This window comes from Chaetura pelagica, unplaced genomic scaffold, assembly GCF_000747805.2.
Source record: "Chaetura pelagica isolate M959 unplaced genomic scaffold, ChaPel_1.0 scaffold82, whole genome shotgun sequence".
Taxonomy (NCBI): domain Eukaryota; kingdom Metazoa; phylum Chordata; class Aves; order Apodiformes; family Apodidae; genus Chaetura; species Chaetura pelagica.
In genome coordinates, this window is record NW_009952990.1 from 7,963,869 (window position 1) to 7,982,440 (window position 18,572).

The following is an 18,572-nucleotide window of genomic DNA, read 5'->3' on the forward strand; positions in this document are numbered from 1 at the left end:
GTGACCGGCGGCAGGATGTGAAAACTCCAGTTTTGCGGCCCGGCTGCAGTGCCAACCCGTGGTTCGGTGCCTGTGACGAAAAGGAAGGAGAGGAGATGGGATGTCCCACCGCCGGTGCTGTGGTGATGCGCTGCTACAGGCTGCAGTGCATTTCTTCCAGCTTTGTGTTTGTGCTGGATAATGTACCGAGGCCCCTGGCTGAAGGCTGTAGCTTACAGCAGACTTTCTCCACTGGCACTGTCAGAAATCAAGGAAAGTGAATCAGGGCTCTCAAGTGCCTGAATTTGTGTAGGTTAAACGTTTGGGTTTTTTTGCAGAGGACTTTCTAGTTTCACAATTAGCACTTCATTTTTCAATTGGCTAAATAGAAGAACGTCCTGTTAAAATACCTATGTTCATGTCTAGCTCTTCTAGGTGTTCTTCCACCTGTGATTGCAGGTCATCACTGCAGGCAGTTCCCCGTTTTGATTCTCTCTTGCCCCTCAATTCTACGCACTTCTTAACAGAGGATGTATTACGAGGTCCTTTCAGTATCCATTCCTCCGAGTCTGGTGCCCTGCATTTATACTTCATGCTGCCATTCACAGCTAAGGAATCAGATTTAGTTCCCTTAGCGGATTTCCTGAGGCCACTGAGGGTGCACAAAGAGATAGCTGAGGCGCGATCCCTAATTACTACCTGACTGCTTTATTTCATGTTCCTGCTCCCTTAAGTTAACTTCTGTCCTCATTGTAGCAAACCCGTGCTCCAGCATCCTTCTCCCTTCTTGGCAAATGGAGGAGACTTGGAAAAAATTTTTGTTTCAGTTATTAGTGTTGCTTTGGTACCTGGATGCAGGAGCATCTGAACAAGGGACTGTGCATGTGACATCTGAACAGCTCAGTTATCAGCAGACAAAGTAAATGCTAGTGGAACCCTTTAGCATTACTGCTTTTTATTCCTTCTGTTTTATTTAGTAATGATTTTTCTCATTAAACAGGTTACCCTTTTCCTACTGCTCCTCCTGTGGATCCATTTGCAAAAATCAAAGTGGATGACTGTGGAAAAACCAAGGGATGCTTCAGGTCAGTCTGAGATAAGAGCACAGATACTCTTACATTTGCAAATGCTGTCCAATTGCTTTAGGGACTTTGGAAAATGTTCCATATTCATGTTAATAAATGTTCATTATTTAAGAACATACTTTATAGCTATGTATAATTTATTTTTTTTTTGAGGAAACTAGATTACTTAGGGTTATACATCATAGTTACACGTCGTAGTTATACATCATAGGATTTATTTCATGTTTCTTGCATTTTCATGAAGCTCTTACACAACCAGGGCTAGCAAGATCATCAGAGGAATACTGTGTGTAATTAATTGCTTGTTGTACTGTTCAAATACTATAGGTTCTTACACTAAATGAGTAATAATTGCAAACACTTTGTATGTGTTTAATGTTACTTTGTGCATGGCATAATATAACATGCTTCACTGCCATTATACCAAAATGCATTATTTTAGTATTTTTCTTACAGAAATGTAATAAAGTTCCACAGCAGGAAATTTCAAGGAAAAGTGACATTTATTTCCAATTCCATTTAGGTATGGTAAGCCTGGATGTAATGCGGAGACCTGTGACTACTTCCTGAGTTACCGCAGAATAGGCGCCGATGTCGAGTTTGAGTTGAGTGCTGATACTGATGGCTGGGTGGCAGTGGGATTTTCCTCAGACAAGAAAATGGTAAGACACGTACAGCTCTTCATGTTGGCAGCACGCACACTTTTACATGCTAGGATAGAAGTGGTTCATATTTAATCTGTCAGAGCATATAAGGAGAAACTGAAAACAGAGCACAATTTGGTCACCAAGCCAGGGGGCAGAAGCTGGGCCTACCCAGGAAACGACCTCATCCTTCCTAACATCTCCTTTTCCTTCTTCACTGAGAATTACAACAGTATTTCAGTTCAGCTCTCAATGTCTGAATGTTATTAGCTTTTTGCCTTTCTGTTAGAAAAGCCCTTGGGAGTCAGCCAATTCACATGGAAATGTCCTGTCCTGCGTTAGTGAGTGGTACTTGGACAAAAGGCACATCAGAAACTAAGTAGCACCTAATTTTATTCTTCATTAAATCAGCTGACTTTCAGTGATACAAATATAGATTTCACCACTAAACTTTGGAAATATTTGTTGGTTTTTCACTCCTCTGTATTTGTTCCAGAGGAGCCACAAATGAGTGGCAAAATGACTACTGGTAATTGAAACTCTAGAAAGTAATGTTGTTGAGATTCCTTTTAGCTCCCCTGGATTTATTTTTTTAAAAATTTTATTTTGTGCTCATCCCTGTATTTACTGTTCCATTCAAAAGCTTCATTTTTAATTGTATGTCTATGAGCAAAAGAAGAGCATACACTCTATGGACTTTAAAAAACATGAGCCATACACAACTAATGCAAACGTGTTTTGTCTGTGACCTGTAGTAAAATGTTTAGGATTAAAATGCAGTTCATAATTTAGGTGTTCATGTACAGAAGCACTCCTGAGTATTTAAAAATATACCCAGCCTATGTCATAAAACACAAGTCAGAGGACAGAAGTGTTTCTTGTATAGTTGTAAGCAATAGTCTGAAAAAAAATACAGAATTTAGAATCCTAGGCTGGGACCCACTAAAGTCAGTGGCAAGGCTCACACTGACTTGACACCTTTGTTATTGAACTCAAAATAAGAAATAGAAAGGAAATGTGAGGGCAAGTGGTGTTTTTCATTCATTGCTATGTATGTTTTAATATGACACTGTAAATAAACCAAATAAACCTGGCAGTCTTTTGTGTCATAAAGAACAGTTCATAAGAAACTGTTCGTGTTTAATGTTATGAGGAACAGTTCTTCAGCCAAATTCTGGGACAAGTTTAGGTGCCTGGCAATGCAAGTACTCAACAGGATTTTCAAAGCAGCTCAGCACCTTTAAGTATTTGGCCCCAAGCTGTCAGAGATTTGTAACTCTTGATATACCTGCAGTAGGTCCCAGGGTCCCACCACCTGTACCTCATCAGCCCTTTGGAGATCACCCCTTACATTTCAGCCCAGATACACCAAACAGCATGGTAGGTCTCAACTTACAGTAAGAATAAAGCAAGCACAAAGTAAAAAGTTCTACTTCAAGATTTGCTGTGTATGCAAACTAATGCCTACCAATCAGCTGGGCTAAACCAGCTACCATTTGTCTCTTGTTCCCCTGCTGACTTCATACTCCGTCATAACTTCCAGGATGTTTTTGTGTCCTGGGATACAGAGGCTGTAATGGTAAAATGGCTCTGGAACAAAACAGCTTGGCTGTGAGAAGCGGGCTATGCCAAGGATACACTAATCAAAATGGTGTGGCCTGGATAGCTACAGAAATTAAGGAAAAAACCCTTATTTTGTGTCCTCAATAGGTTTTTTTTGAAGTCCTGTGACCTATTTCTTTGTCTGGAATACCCTTATTTTGTGTCCTCAATAGGGTTTTTTTCGAAGTCCTGTGACCTATTTCTTTGTCTGGAATAACATTTTGCTTTTCCACTTGCAGTCTTTTGTGCCTTGGCAGGATTTTGTAATGTCATTCTATTAACTGAGATTAAGAATGCTTTTTTCCTTCCTTTTAATTTTTTTTTCTATGTGAAAACAGCTTCATTTTTGCCTCTGTACTTAAAAGAATGACAGATTTATATAAAATTAAACTTGGAAAGTAAGTTACACAGAGCAAAGACAGGCTCAAGACAGAAGCTGGAAAGGTTGCCTGCAGCAGCGCCAAGGTTCAGTCATGCATTTTACCTAGTTGTCCCCTTTTCCCATCACTTTCAGCACATCTTTTACAAATCCATGTAGCAGTATTCCCGGAGACCTGAACTGCACCTTTTTTTCTCTCCTTTCACTATAACAAAGTGCTCAGAGATGATCACACTAGCAAGCATTGTGTTTATCACCAGCATGACATACCAGGAAGACTCATACTAGAGAAGCAAGACCTGTGTTTAATGTGGCACGAATACCTGTGGCACTGGTGTTCAAGAAAAATGCCACTCATCCAGCTTGCACAGTGTTTTAATGTTTAAGATGCTGAGACTTTTATGAGATAGTACTCCTAAAATTAATGTTAATCCCTGACTGATGCAGTACCACTTTGGCAGTGACCTTGTGTAACTCTTCTAGCAACTGGTTTAATATTTCTATGAATGACCTCTACAAGCAGTTGTCTCACACTTTGTTCTGTCTGATGTTTCTTTGGCTTGATTGTAGTGCTTGGTGGATGTTTATATTACATGGAGAAGCACATCTTGATTACTCTTTTCTCGTATCTCATATTGTTCTGTTTTCAGTAACTGCCTAAAAAAAGTTTTTATTTTCTCTTAAGAGATACAAGAAGTAATGGTCCCTTAAGTGAATATGAGAAGAGATTAGGAAAAAAACCAAACAACCAGACTGGAATTTATGCTATTGTCTGGCCAGATTTTTTAGATTTATCTCCTGTGTTTTACCAAATTTTACCATGGGTTTCTGTCCATGATCCTATGCAGTGGATTTTGCACTCATCAAGGATTCAAGACCATCAGTTTTTATGAAGCAGAATCCCAGAACTTCACAAATTACAGCAGAAAACAGCCTTCCACTGATCAATTAATTATGTGATGACAGGGTGATATCATCTTACAAATATATATGTTAGGTAAAATAGCTCTTAAAAAGATCCAGCAGAGAATTTGGAGACAGTAAGCATAAGTAAGTATTACTATCCACTTTGTGCTATGTAATCTGACTGAAGACACATGATTAGGAGAACAAATAGTTGGGTATATGTAACTTAGAAAGAAGGAATGAGCACCCCAGGTCTTGATTAATTTTTGATAATTAAAATTATATACATAAATGAGGAGATTATTTGTGGCACTTTTGTTTTCTTTCTACCAATGTGTTTTTACCATGTAGGGAGGAGATGATGTCATGGCTTGTGTTCATGATGATAATGGAAGAGTCCGGATACAGCACTTCTATAATGTCGGCCAGTGGGCTAAAGAAATCCAGAGAAATCCTGCTAGAGATGAAGAAGGGGTTTTTGAAAACAATCGTGTAACGTGTCGATTCAAGCGTCCTGTGTATGTTCCCCGAGAAGAAACCATCGTAGATCTGCACTTGAGTTGGTACTATCTGTTTGCTTGGGGTCCAGCAATTCAGGGTAAGTTGATTTCCATGCTTCTGACAGAACTTGGGTGCCAAAACTGAGCCCTGTCTTTCAACTGCAATATTCTTACTGGACCACCTTTTTTAAAATTAACTAAAATTCTGGCAGTGGGAGGTTTAAAACAGATTAACAGGAAGAAAAAATAAATAATAGCCCTACCTGTCATGTTTTCTTCACTATGTAGATATTATCCCCACTCCCCAAAGATAAATTTAGGTAAGGATAATTTATAACAAGAAGTTCCAAATTCCTTTGAAGGATGTTTGTTGTTTACTTGAATTTAATTTATTTTATTCAGAAGTTTAATTTCAGAAAGCAGAGAAATGACCCTACTCGCTGACAGTGTAATATGGCATGCTTCTGGAGATGTGAAAATTACTTGGCTTTCTACCTGTTTCTTTGGTAGAGTTACAGAAAAAAAATGCATCTGATGCTATTTATTTCTGCCCTTACCTATTATTAAAGGTTCTATAACTCGTCATGATATAGACTCACCACCCGTATCAGAGCGTGTTGTCAGTATTTACAAGTATGAAGATATTTTCATGCCATCAGCTGCCTATCAGACCTTCTCTTCTCCATTCTGCTTGCTCCTCATTGTTGCACTGACCTTCTATTTATTGATGGGGACCCCATGACTGATGGAAAATAGCAAGAATCTGTCAGTGGAAGTTTCTCAGGATGGACTGCTGTACAGATGGACAATGCATTTTTCTCATATATATAATGAATTTATATCACACCACCATCATCATCTAGCTGCTTTTGAACATAGCTTCTCAGAAGAATCAAATAACCATCTCCTTTGAGTCAAAGTGTGGTTGGTGACAAATCATTTAGGAATTTCAGTGAACACACGGGAGCATATTTTCTGTGTTGTGACTACTTGCTTAAAGGAGACTTTTGTAAAATAAGCGTGTGTGTGTGTTTGTATGGGAGGGGTGTCTGTATGAGTGTTTAGTCAAATTTAGTGATGGACATCTTATCAAATAACAAAATTGCCTTCCAAATTGCTCCCAAAAAGCAGATTTGGAAAAACAGTTTCTGAACTGAAGATCAGGATACCAACACAGCAGTATAAAACCTGCTCTTCAGTGTTGGACAGTTTTCTCAGATTTTTTAATATTTATCACTGTTTACTTGCTCTGGTACTTTCCAAAACTAAACTTGCATAATCAAGCATTAACATGTTGGGTTTTTTCAATGGAAAAGAAGTGATGAATGTCTTTATAACAATAATGTTTCAACAGCCTTCTTGAAAGTAATGACTACTTTTATGAGAGAAAGTTATTTAAGCAAGGGGAAGGGAGACTACAGGGAGAATACATAGGAAAAACACATGTAAAACATAAAGAATATAAAAGTTCCCAACAAGCCATAGGACATCCTCCCAGTAGATTGAATCAATTTTCTCTTTCTGTGAAGAAAAAACAGTAATATTACTGACAAGTAAATATGTTTTTAAGCAGTTGTGTAGTAGTACGAAGTAATCTGTTTTTCTGTGTTGTATGCCTGTGTATCCTGTTCTTGTTAAAGATTAATATGGACAGCTGGTGTTAACTTATAAACAAATGGAAATTGAGATTATTTATAAGGAGAGATAGGGATTAGTAAGAAGAGCAGTATCTTCTAGTTCCATGAAACCATTGCTAAAATGTAGTTACTGTAGAAAGAGATGAGCTAAAGAGGAAATACATTTGATTTTTATTACCAATAAATACTACAAAGATAAGTGCTAAATATGACCAAAACAGGAAGTGTCAAAAGGTTTTTATGAGCCACAGAATACTATGAAAAACTTTGATTTCTTGAGAAGAATTTCTATTCTTCACATAATAGGGAGTGCATTACACGTATATATGTAGTAGTCAAATGTGCTTAGATAAGCTTGCTCTTTCATTTCCCAATGTGCACTAAAATTCTGTTTACATAGAATTAAAATTTTAATTGTGCCAAAGTTCTACCTAATGTAGTACGCTTGAGGACTTTGTAACATCTGGTAAAGTATGTGATGGACCTAATTTTTATTTTCATTGCTGCACAGAGTAAAAAGATTAATGGGCTTTGTTGGGTTTGCATCATTATTCGCAGACTGAAGTTTGTAGACTAATTTTTTTAAGCATTCTTCAAGTCTATGCTTAAAATATGTGGATTTAGTATGAAGATTAATTTATCAGAAGCCACTTACCTCTATTTCAGAAGAAAGGTGGCTTAATAATACATCTTTTCATTGATGTCTTTAAGAATTTGTTAATTTAAAATTGCTGGACTGGAGTCCAGGAAGGCAAAAGAGAAATTCAGAATGGAGTGAACTTTTAAAGTGCGTATAGTAGCTTTATTTAGTACACGTTACTCCTCTCAAACAGGATAACCTACTCATCATCTGATAAAATATGTAGTGGAGGCCACCTAGTAAGGAAGGTCTGCCTTGGTCCACAATGGCTGTAAAATTTAGCCTTAAGATTGGCTGAAGCCAAGAGCTGAAGCCTTGGATCATGAGTTTTATGATCAGCAACCAGGTGAAATTAAGAAATTATTAGGGGAGATTCTTTCTCCTTTGTGCAAAACCTGCTGAGAGATCACAGCTATTTAAAGTATCCTCAGGGTTGCTTGAGTTTCTGGCCTTGTATTAGTTTCAGGTATTTACCTGATTACCCCTTAAAGGGCTAATCTAATAATTGAAAGGTACTGAAGTAGGATAGAAACCCATTTTGGCTCCTCATTTCTTTTTTAATACATTGCTGAATAGTCTGGCTGGACCCAGGCACAGGGTTATAATAAAGATGACAATAGTAATACCAAGGTAAACTTGCAACACCTGTAGAGTTGCTTTCTACTTACATGGAGTCAGATATGGTTTAAAGTTTAGGCTCTGAAACAACAGCAAATTCAGAGCCAGAGCTGCTTAATGGTATGTCTGCTGCAAAGCATGAAGTGCTTCAGTCTTCATCTGTACCCACATTCACAAGGAGTGTTAAAAATATTTTATTTTTTGTTGTTGTTGTTTTGTTCTTGTTTTTTTTTTCCTTTTTCAGTTTACTTGTCAGTGTGCTGTCTGGTGCTTTTGTTATCCTATTTTTCTCTTGTTCAAGTATTAGAAGAAATGTGCACTTTTATAAAAACTTTCACCCAAGCTTCAAAGTACCTAATTAGCACTCATTACGTATTTCTAATCAAATGGAAGGAAATAAAAGGCCACAAGACGCAGCAAAACAATCTGTTGTTTGGCATTTCAAGTGATGGTTGAGTTTAGCACCAAGTTTGTTGGCGAATGGCTCTTCTGAGTGGGAAAAGCAGGAATATGAGATTCAAGTTGACAAACAAAGAAGATACAAGTGTTTAGAAAATACTGTTTGGGAAGAATGTAAGGTGAAAAAGGCCATAAGAAAAATGAAAAGGCTTTAATTCAAGTGGCATTTAACTTTATATGATATTTGGTAAGTCTTAACATTTGAGTGGACACAGTCACTTGCCATAGAAGGTATTTTTGTGTTTGTTTGTTGTGTTTTTTTTTCTTATTAATACTGAAAAGCAGGATTGATCCCTGTTATACAAGGATACTTACAAATTATCTTTATTCCAAGTCATTTAAAGTGGTAAGGGCATTTCAAATTTTTAAAACGATATTTTTCTGATTAAGTAACAGGTAACAACCCAAACTAGAGGAAAAAATCTCCTTTGGAAAAGGAGGCAGACATTTCCTTCTCCAAATTAAGTAATTTTTAGTTTTTCTGTGGTGGCTATTGGCAAGCATCTGTTAAAGGACACATATCCAAAGTGCTTTTATTTTGAGAATTACTTGCTGCAGGGTGACCTGGTACAGAGTTCAGAAAGCATATGTTTAGAATATGGTGTCCTTTGGGTATTTAACTTTGTTTCTTAATTAGAAAGATAGGACTGGCAAAGACTGTAAGGCATTAGTTAACATCCTTGAATATGTTCTTCCCATGCAGAACAAAACTCAGTTGTCACAGTTGCTTTTTATGTTAACTGTATCATCCCCCTCTGCTCACTCTTGTCTTATCTACAATGTACCCTGCTACAAACAGTAAGATAGGCCTGAAATGTCAATAATAAGGAGCATAGGAAAGAGAGAGGAATAAATGGAGAGAATGAACTTATGTGAAGTAATTTTTTTCTTCACTGGAATCAAGTATGTATGTATATTTTTATGTATAGGTGAGCTATTCCTAGGTTCTAATTGATTCTCCCTACACCCCTTCTCCCCCCCCAAAAATTAAAAACAAAGCACACTGGATTTGATAAAGTCATTGGATACAGGGTAATGTGTTCTTCAAAATTGTGTTATATGGGAAATGCTTTAGTTTTCAAAGAGAACATGTTGATGAGAAAAGTTTGAAATCCCTCTGTGACCTTCTTGATTGGTTTTGCAATACTTTGATAGGAAGAATGTGAACTCTTGTGTTCTCCCTCATCTGGGGAAACCCTCAAGCTGGGTTAAGTGTTGTCACAGATGTGTTTGGCACTGACTTCTAGTTTTCAACACAGCAATTAGAGAATGCCTGGAGAAACCACCAGGCAGTGGTTTCGAGGCTTGCTTGGGACAGCATATCCTGGGTCTGGACCAACAGGAGGAGCCCTGCAACTGTCTCTATGTACTCAATGGCTACTGCAAAATGGAAATGACAAAGAGCATGACCCATCGTACAGCAAATCCTTCAAATAGGCATATTGTCTTTTGCCAAGCTGTGGATAGTGTTCCTACTGTAAGAGTTAGTGTCTTGTCTTCCTCTGGAAAGTACGGTGCTCCTTGTCGCTATGTCCTGCCCCGGTTCTGCAGATGCCTTACACTGTTTAGCAAGATGATCCTGAGATCTCTTAGCCCAGCTCTGAAGAAGAGTTAGTGGGTAAAGAGGACTGACACGCAGCTGTCTTAATGATCATCCAGATAACCATTACAAATTGGTGTAATTTGATGATACCCCAATTTTCTATAAGCAAGTGACTGCTAAAAATCTAAGGGAAAACACAGGTCTCCCAGTTTTTTGTGTCTTATCCTTACTTTCCCATCCATTTAGTGCATCCCACTTTTACAAAGAAGCAAATTATTCTCTAGTCTTTTTGATGTCTTCTGGGGCCACTAGAAGTTTGGCATGCTCTAGAGGCAGAACTAAACCTTGAACACAAACTTCATAACTTTTATTGGCATTTAAATTGCTTTTTGTGATTCCATGTTTTTGTCTGTTTGCCACACTGATGTGTAAGCAAGAGTCCTTCCCCTCCATCACTGTTTGTTAATTGTTTTTTTTAACATCTCCAAATAGTTTCCCCAAGTAAAACTATTGGATAATAACTTTAGGAGAAGGAAACGTATTTCACAGAATTACAAAAGGTTCTTATATCACTTATTTTGAGAGACAAGTATTGTGAGAATGCTAGTAATTTATACAAAGTTAACTTTGTGTAGAGCCTTAGATTTATGATAGAACTGGAAACAGGTTTGAATAGTGCTGTTGTTGCAGTGTTTTGTGGAGCTGTGCATGTGCATAACTTGCATGAATTGATATCCTCTGTTTCAGCCTGGCCTTCATGGTGTGCAATGAACTGGCAAAGCAGCCTGCTTGAGTGCTGTACACTGAGGTGCTGGTGACCTCACACAGGCTGAGACAGAAAAGTGAAGAGATTGGTAGTAAGGCAGAATGATGACGAAGGGCTAAGGGTGTTGGCATACTTCCTATTTTTGCCTGAGCTTACATGTGGCAGAGCACATCTGGCACTCTAATCACACACAAATATTACTTGATGTGGATAGAAGAAACAGAGTCTGACTTCAGTGAGCATGTAAGTTTTATGCAGGCCCAAGTTGTCTAAGGGCTGATGTTCACATGAGGTCAGACTGTGCCTTGAAATGTGCTCTCCTGTCAAGCTCCAAGGTAAGAACCAGAGGCTTGATCTTGCCTTCAGAGATAAAAAAACCTGCCAAGACCCTGTAGACAGTGATGGCAGTCAGCTGCTGTGTATGGACCTGCTCCCTGGCCATTGCACAAACTACTGCTGCAGCAGTTGGAGTATCAAAAGGTGGAGAATCTACATCTTAGTGGCTTTCATTGTACATTATTTATTTCCCCTAATTAAATTTTTCTTATCAGTATTTCTGTAATGTTGTGTTAGTACCTGACACAGATCTCCCACAGCCTGCCCAGCACAGATACGGATCTAACTGGAAGCATTTTTTTAAAAAAATAATTCATTTTCCAGAGTATAAAAATCAATCAAAAGAAAATAATTTATATTTAGTGACTGTATGTCAACTTTTCACCACATGTCACTTTTTTTTTAGTATGAAATAATTGCTTAATTTAAAAAAATATTTTTACAGTGGGCTCAGTAAAGTTTTCTATGCTTAAATTTGGTTATTATCTAACTTGGGCTCAGATAGTGAGGCAAAACCAGTGTAATTTTGAAATGTCAAGGAGGATGTGTGCAGCTTGTGGAGCTGATAGGTGTGAAAAAGCAGACTGAAAGGATATTATTTTCTTTGGAAATCTGATTTGAATTGGCAATAGCAATTAACCTGCCATAAGGAAAGGGGCAGATTTATTTCTTTTTCCCTTGGATTGTGAAGTAGTTTAAATTGCACTCATAGATTCATAGATTATTTCAAATTGAAGAGCACCCATAAGGATTGTTGAGTCCAACTCCCTTCTCCCTGCAGGACTGCCTAAAATTAAACCATGTGTCTAAGAGTGTTGTCCAAACACTCCTTGAGCTCTGGCAGCCTTGGTTCTGTGACCACAGGCCAGAGGGGCCTTTTCCAGGGACCAACCATCCTCTCAGCAAAGAACCTTGTCCTAATGTCCAGTCTGACCTTCCTGTGACACAGCTTCATGATCATTCACAAGTGTTGCTTTTGCCTGAGTTCTGTCTGTCATCTAAGTAGGAATGTTCTTTCAAACCAGCATGAGGTTGGAATATGTGCAGAACTTCACAGCCTGTAGTTTAGAACAGCTGCTGTTCTATAAGCTAGTTTTGATCAGCAATTAGAATCTTTAGGAATGTTCTTGCAAGGTGAACTTTTATATGCACTCTTAAAAAACTTTCTGTAAAGGTGTTGTGCTCTTTAAAGACTAGCATGTTAGAGAACTACCTGGTAGTGGTACATTTCTGAGATGTTTCTAAATGATACATACAGAAATTCATGTTTACCTATTTAAAGAAGAAATTGAATTATTTTGAAAGTTCCAAGCAGCTGCAAATCTTTTGTGACTCCAATGCTTACTCAGGGCAGTGAACGTTTTATGGCAACTGGTGATTGCAATGTGTTGCCTAATTTAGTTTCACGCTTCTCTCTTAAGCTTGACATTGTTCAGTCCAGTTTCCTAAGATGGTTATTAATAGAAGACTAAAAAAATGGAACAATTCACCTAGGTTGTGTACCAAGGAATACAAAAAAGCTTAGGTTAATGAAAATATTCTTCCCAGAATTAATATTTTAATATTTAGGTAATGTAAATCTGCTGAATGTATTTTTGTGTGTGGGAAGTCTGAGAATTATGCAAGAGTTAAAATCAAAAGCGTAGACTCTGCTTTGGTTATAAAAGAAGACAAAACATAGAATCCTACATATTCCCTGACTCCTAGCTGATTTTTGGGAGGGCAGAGTGATCCAGAAGAACATATAGAAATCTGAGATATTTCCTGCTAGGATATTATGTTTGCAGTTTCTTATATACCAATCTTTAGTTGCCTTCTTCGGTACAAAAATTAGCCTCACATTAGTATTTTTTATAGTAGTATTTAAGTTTTTTTTCCAAATAAGATGAAATGAAGCTAAGTTCAGTAAGTCAAGAAAATATTGTCACATACAGTGTTAGGATAACAACAGGAAAGGAAACACAGATGCCATATTTAATTCTAGGAAGAAAAAAAATCTCATTATTAAATACAGAATATGATATCTGGTTCTTAAATACTGGACTGTTTACATGTAAAGCTATGATTCAATTTTTCAGTTTTTCACAGTTAGTGATAAGAAAGCAGTGATAAAAATTGAAATAGAAAAATATTAGCACAACAGATTTTTTTTAAAGCTGGAAGTATCATTCAAGTCTCAATACAGCCAAAGCTGAGATTCCAAACCTATTAACTCATTAGAAAAATGAAATGTTGGGACCCTGGTATTTGCATGTAATGTCCCCAGCCTTTATTTAGGCAGATATATTTTGTTAGCATATTTGAAGCATCCTGAGTTCTGTTTAGGTTAAAACAGATGACTGGTATGCCTTGGTATTTCTGATTAATATATCCTGAGGTCTGGGTTGTTTTAACCTCTTTGCAAGTAAGTGGGCTGTCATAACTACATTAACCCTTGCCACTTTGTTTTGTATTACATTAAATGTACTAGTTAAATCTAAAATGTCATCTCTACCTTCTGATTTTGTTTGGCGTTCTCAAGACTAATACATAGATAAAAATAAGTATCTTGTAACTATAGTGCTAAGTGGTGTTCTATGTTCTTTTTGCTAGGCTCTGTTCTGTATGCCAATATGCAGCATCCATGAGAAGTCAATGAGCATTTGGTTGGGTAGGAGTGCAAAAATGGGGTTTTGTAGTTCAGAAGCTATCATCAAACTTCTCTATATTTACATACTAGTCTTTTCAGAAGAATAACACTTAATGAATGCATAATGGAACAATGGTGACCTATGAGACTACTTTACAATCAGTGCATGCCCTAAAATATTGCTTTGTAACATCTGTTTTATACCAAGTGTTGGTGTTCAAGTGAGCCTTGTTAGCTGTTCGACAGTGACTGATGACAATATTTATAAACCTGTTATAATAAATGCCTTTTTAGTCTAATAAAATGTGTGGTATGGCATTTATAATATAAAGGGGGAATAATAGAGGGCTCTAAGGTTGAAGAAGTTTCTGCTGCTGCCCTGGCTTAACAATTCCTTTCTGTGCCATGGACTTGAATTAGTTACTCTGACTGATTCCGTGTCAGTGAGGCTGCTCATAGTAGCAGATTAACAGATGTGGGGAACTACTTTTTTTTTTTTTTTTTTTTTTTTCCTCCGTCAGATTCACAGTGAAGCTGCAGTTAAATGTAATTGTCTGTATTTTAACAAAGTGTTAATCCAATTGTCATTTACTGTACCTAAGCAGAGTGTAGAGGTTCCTGTGGTGACCTCTATCCTCTGTTTTTGTAACTTATTTGATGCTACTGTAATCAAGTTCCAAATATTACAAATTTGGGTGTTCTTTTGCTACTGTCATCACTGAGAAGGGCCCATCTTGTTGCCAATTGTCCTAGTATAGAGGTGTCCTGGTGGTGAGTTGTCTGCGGAGAAATGTCCTGTGGAGAGTTGTTGGTGGAGAGTTGTCCTAGACCTGTCATCACTGCCCCTTTTGTTGGCCAGACAGAGGAGCTCCCAAAGCAGTTTTACAGACTTCTGCAGAAAAGAAGATGATGAAATTCCATTGAAGATAGGGAACAGAGATGAGGAACTCCCACATTAATCAGCAAGCCAAAGCAGCTGAAGAAGTCTCTCAAACAGGGTTGCTGCAATTTCTTAGGCTTGAGCAGGTATTTTAGCTCCCTGCTGTTGGTGGACTGAGAAGAATTGTCTCAAAGCACCAAGAAATGTATTGCTTTTACACTACGTACACAGTTTCCTGCCTTTGTAGTATTGCTACCCTGTAGTTGCAGGCTGCAGGAAAGGATGGGTCTCATGAGTGTCAGCTACTTGTGCACTGTCCAAGCAATCATGATCAACAGAGGCCTTAAATATACTCTATAGAGGATCTTAAATTGTGTTCTGTTTGTCTTGTGCTACATAACACTTGACAGATTGGAAGGAATTTTGTCACAAACCTGATGAGGCCAAAATACCCTTCTGTTATTCAGACCTGTGTAGATCTTGTTCCATGCACACAGCTGCCGTGCGGGCCAACACTCCAAGACAGTGCTCTGCATTTTGTTCATCCCAAGGTCTGACTGGTGCTGTGCTTTGCATGCTGGCCCACGGAGTGAATGTCTTGTGCTGGTGCTGTTGACTGCTCTGCCGTACACTTACACATTTTATTCACCTTGTTAACTGAACAAGATTCATAGTCTTCTGTGTGAGTTATTCAGATACAGCACTGCTGGTAATACATCAAATACCTCAACTGAGGCATTGAAAAAAGTTGTTTCTGCAATAAATTCAATCACTGCTGTAATCATTGGGTGCAACCAGAGCCTGTGTTCCCAAGAGCTGCTTTTCATTTTATTTTTATCACCACTTTGTAAATTAATGTTTAATTTGGAGTCATCTCATCATAGGAATTTATCTGTATAATATATTACTTGTTTATCTTTAGCCCAAAATGCAAAGGTATATGCTGATGACCTAAAGATACAAAGTTTATCTTAATGATGAACTTTAAGGTTTAGATATTTTTTCTTTGGTCCTGCTACTGTTGAAACTACAGTAGTTTACTTTTGAGTATTTTTAATTCCTCTGAAGAAGATAGTTATTTTTCATTAAACCGAGGTGAATTAATAAAGTGAGATTAACTTCAACTGAATGTTTATTAACACAGGTTAAAAGAAATACCAAACGCGAGGCAAGGAGGCATAGGCTTATTTTTTAAATTCACAGGCCAGTGCTGACACCTTGTGGCTTTGTTACTGAGTTACTTCGTAGTTTCATGTGGTTATTGCGGGAATAAATAATTACTAACTCTCTGTTGCCAGTGTTGTCTGTCTCCTCTGCTTCATGACCACCTCTGTATCCAGTACTTCGGTCTCATGTGCAAGACAGCTTGTAACTTTGGATTGTGCTGACTGCACACTGAGAAAGAACTGTGGGTGGTTGGGATCTCTTGAAGGGGACTCCAAAAGCTTCAGTTCAGGGCACAAAATCATGGGTGCTCATGCAGCAGCAGACAGAAGTTACAGGGTTCTCTCATACTAGTTAACACCTCATTTTCTGTTTCTCTCTACATAAGAGAGAACTGAGAACTACCAAAACTTTCTATGAGTACTTTAGGCACATACATGTTTTCTGCGTTGACACAAAAGCATTCCTCTGCTGCCCTCTTCACACTTGAATTACTAATAGCAAAAATGAATCTAAAGGGATTGTTGGAGAACTTCTGGTAATACAGGACTCTGAAATGCACTACTTTCCTGTGGCTGTAAGAAGTGCCTAAGCCACAATGTGCCAACCAATGCAATTTATACCTAAATTTAAATCTAATTTAAAATTGCATACCATTTCAAATCTCAAACAAAGCCAGCTATTAAGGCTGCAGTCACTGATATCTGTGTGGAATAAAGCTTGAGGTGTTTGTCATGTAAAGATCACATATCAGCTCTCACCTGAGAGATTGTTCTCTGATATTTATGGTCATGTCCCTGTTACGAAGCGTTTATATTGTGGTAAGAATCGAGTTATAAATCTTTATTGCATTGTGCGTTTGTTGTTTTGTTTGCTTGGGACTTTTTTGTCTGTTTTGTGGGTTTTTTTTTTTAATTGTTTGGGGCTTTTTAGATTTGATTTCTGATATGTCTGGTTGTTTATAATGAGTAGTGAAACACAGAATTGCAAAGTAAAGGTTTTCTACAGTAGGGACTAAAGCCTCAGCTTATATGAATTCATAATTATAGCTTCACTCAAGTTAAAGAGGTGACATAAATTTCTATTCCTGAAAAATGTGACTGGCTGAGTCTGTTATTAATAAATAAATAAACATACTAAAAGAAATAAGGATCTGCCTGTAAAAATTTGATTTGCTGGCATCTGTTTACCTAACAGAAGGATTTGTACTCTCAACTGCCCCCTGTGCAAATCTTAATTGATACTTGCTAATTGAACTTTAATGCAGTAAATGTATTATAATGAGCCATTAGAGCATCTTTTTGGCATGCTTCCTCCACTCTGCAGGAGCTGAAGAGAAAAGGTTGCAGTAGTGATGCATGCTTGTTACCTACATCAACACCCTGCCAGGAGGCAGATATATCGGATCAAAGACCAGTGAGTGACAGGATCATTTTAAGGTGGAATAAACGCTTCTCATACGGGCAACTGCTTGTAATGCCTTGTCACCATCAGGATCAAATGAGGTACCTGTAGGTCTATAAATGCCTCCACTGCGTGAAATTAAAGCACTTTTTTTGAACATACACATCATATGTTCACCAAATGGAAAACAAGGCACTGCAGAAGCCAAGAGGTACCTTTATAAGCATGAACGTGTGTGTGACTGGCAGGTGAGGCTTTCCAGCATGGAGAAGTTGGGACTAGATTGCAAAAGCTCTAGGAAACTGGCTGGGCCCAGCCCAACCTACAGCTGTAGGATGCAACATGATTACAACGAGCATGTGGGAAAAACTCTACCTTTCCTCTTTGGGATGGTGCCAGGGATAGGTCTTAGCTATATTCTACTTCTTTGCATTGCTCTGCCTTTAAAAGATGAACAGTTGTATCCCCTTTTAGCAAGTTAAAAACAATTAGGCTCAAGGAATTTTAGTTTTTAGACATCTGCATTGTGCAAGAAAGGCTCCACCAAAGTCCTGGTGGACACAAATCTATAATGCAGTTATATAATATTAAACTTGCATGTGAATTCTAAAAAGGAGGGAAAAAGGAAAAAAAAAAAATAAATTCCCATCTCTATGAACTTTCCACACGTTCAGACATATACAAGCCCTATAACATACTGTAGAGGATATGCTGCATTTCTCATTCAGAAGAAAGAGGAAGATACCTCTGGGGGTTTTATGGCAGTGTTACCAGTAGCTTTAGTACCCGATGAAGGTTGTGTTTGAGTAGCCCAGTGCCCACACTAAGCTAGTTCAAGTATTGGGGATTCCAGCCCTCAGAAAACTTGCTCAGACCAATCCCATTTATTAGAGGCATTCAGACCACCTGTAAAACGTTAGCCATCACCCTCACGCTGGGACACGGAGGCCGGGTGTATGCCAGACGCAGGAAATTGGCTCCTTCAGAGATTATTTGCAAAGAACATTCGATGCAACATAACATCATAAACACCAGGTCTGAGAAACCAGACAGAACAACTACCATCGCAGTGGGCCTAATTGCCAGTAAAAGTGCAGATGCCTCCTTCTTACATAACTTGATGCCAGAGCAGGTTCAGACAAGCCAAAACTCTCCAGCTGGTCTAACCAGTCTCCATCTCCGCCTTGCCACCGAAGCGCCCATTTCCCAACACTTCCAGCTCCAGGGACCCGGGCAGCACAGGAGGCGGGGGGTGTAACGGAGCTGCCCCCCGGGGATGAGGATGTGAAGGGACCCGCCCAGCCCTGCGAGCCCCAGCCCCTGACGCCCCAACTCGGCCCGCCGGGCAGCCCGGAAGGGCGGGATCACAGACGGGCGGGACGGCCCTGCCGGGGCGGGGGT

The 18,572-nt window shown here is 38.4% G+C and overlaps 1 protein-coding gene across 1 annotated transcript in view; it reads left to right on the top strand.

Moving 5' to 3' along the window:
* The window catches only part of FRRS1L (ferric-chelate reductase 1-like), a 157,526-nt gene extending 151,288 nt beyond the window's left edge, over window positions 1-6,238 (top strand). The window contains exons 16-19 of the mRNA XM_009996537.1: window positions 980-1,064; window positions 1,588-1,726; window positions 4,947-5,193; window positions 5,665-6,238. Of these exons, the coding sequence (XP_009994839.1) occupies window positions 980-1,064; window positions 1,588-1,726; window positions 4,947-5,193; window positions 5,665-5,837 (644 nt within the window). The 3' untranslated portion in view covers window positions 5,838-6,238. The remainder of the gene's footprint in view (window positions 1-979; window positions 1,065-1,587; window positions 1,727-4,946; window positions 5,194-5,664) is intronic.
* Window positions 6,239-18,572: the final 12,334 nt, after the last annotated feature.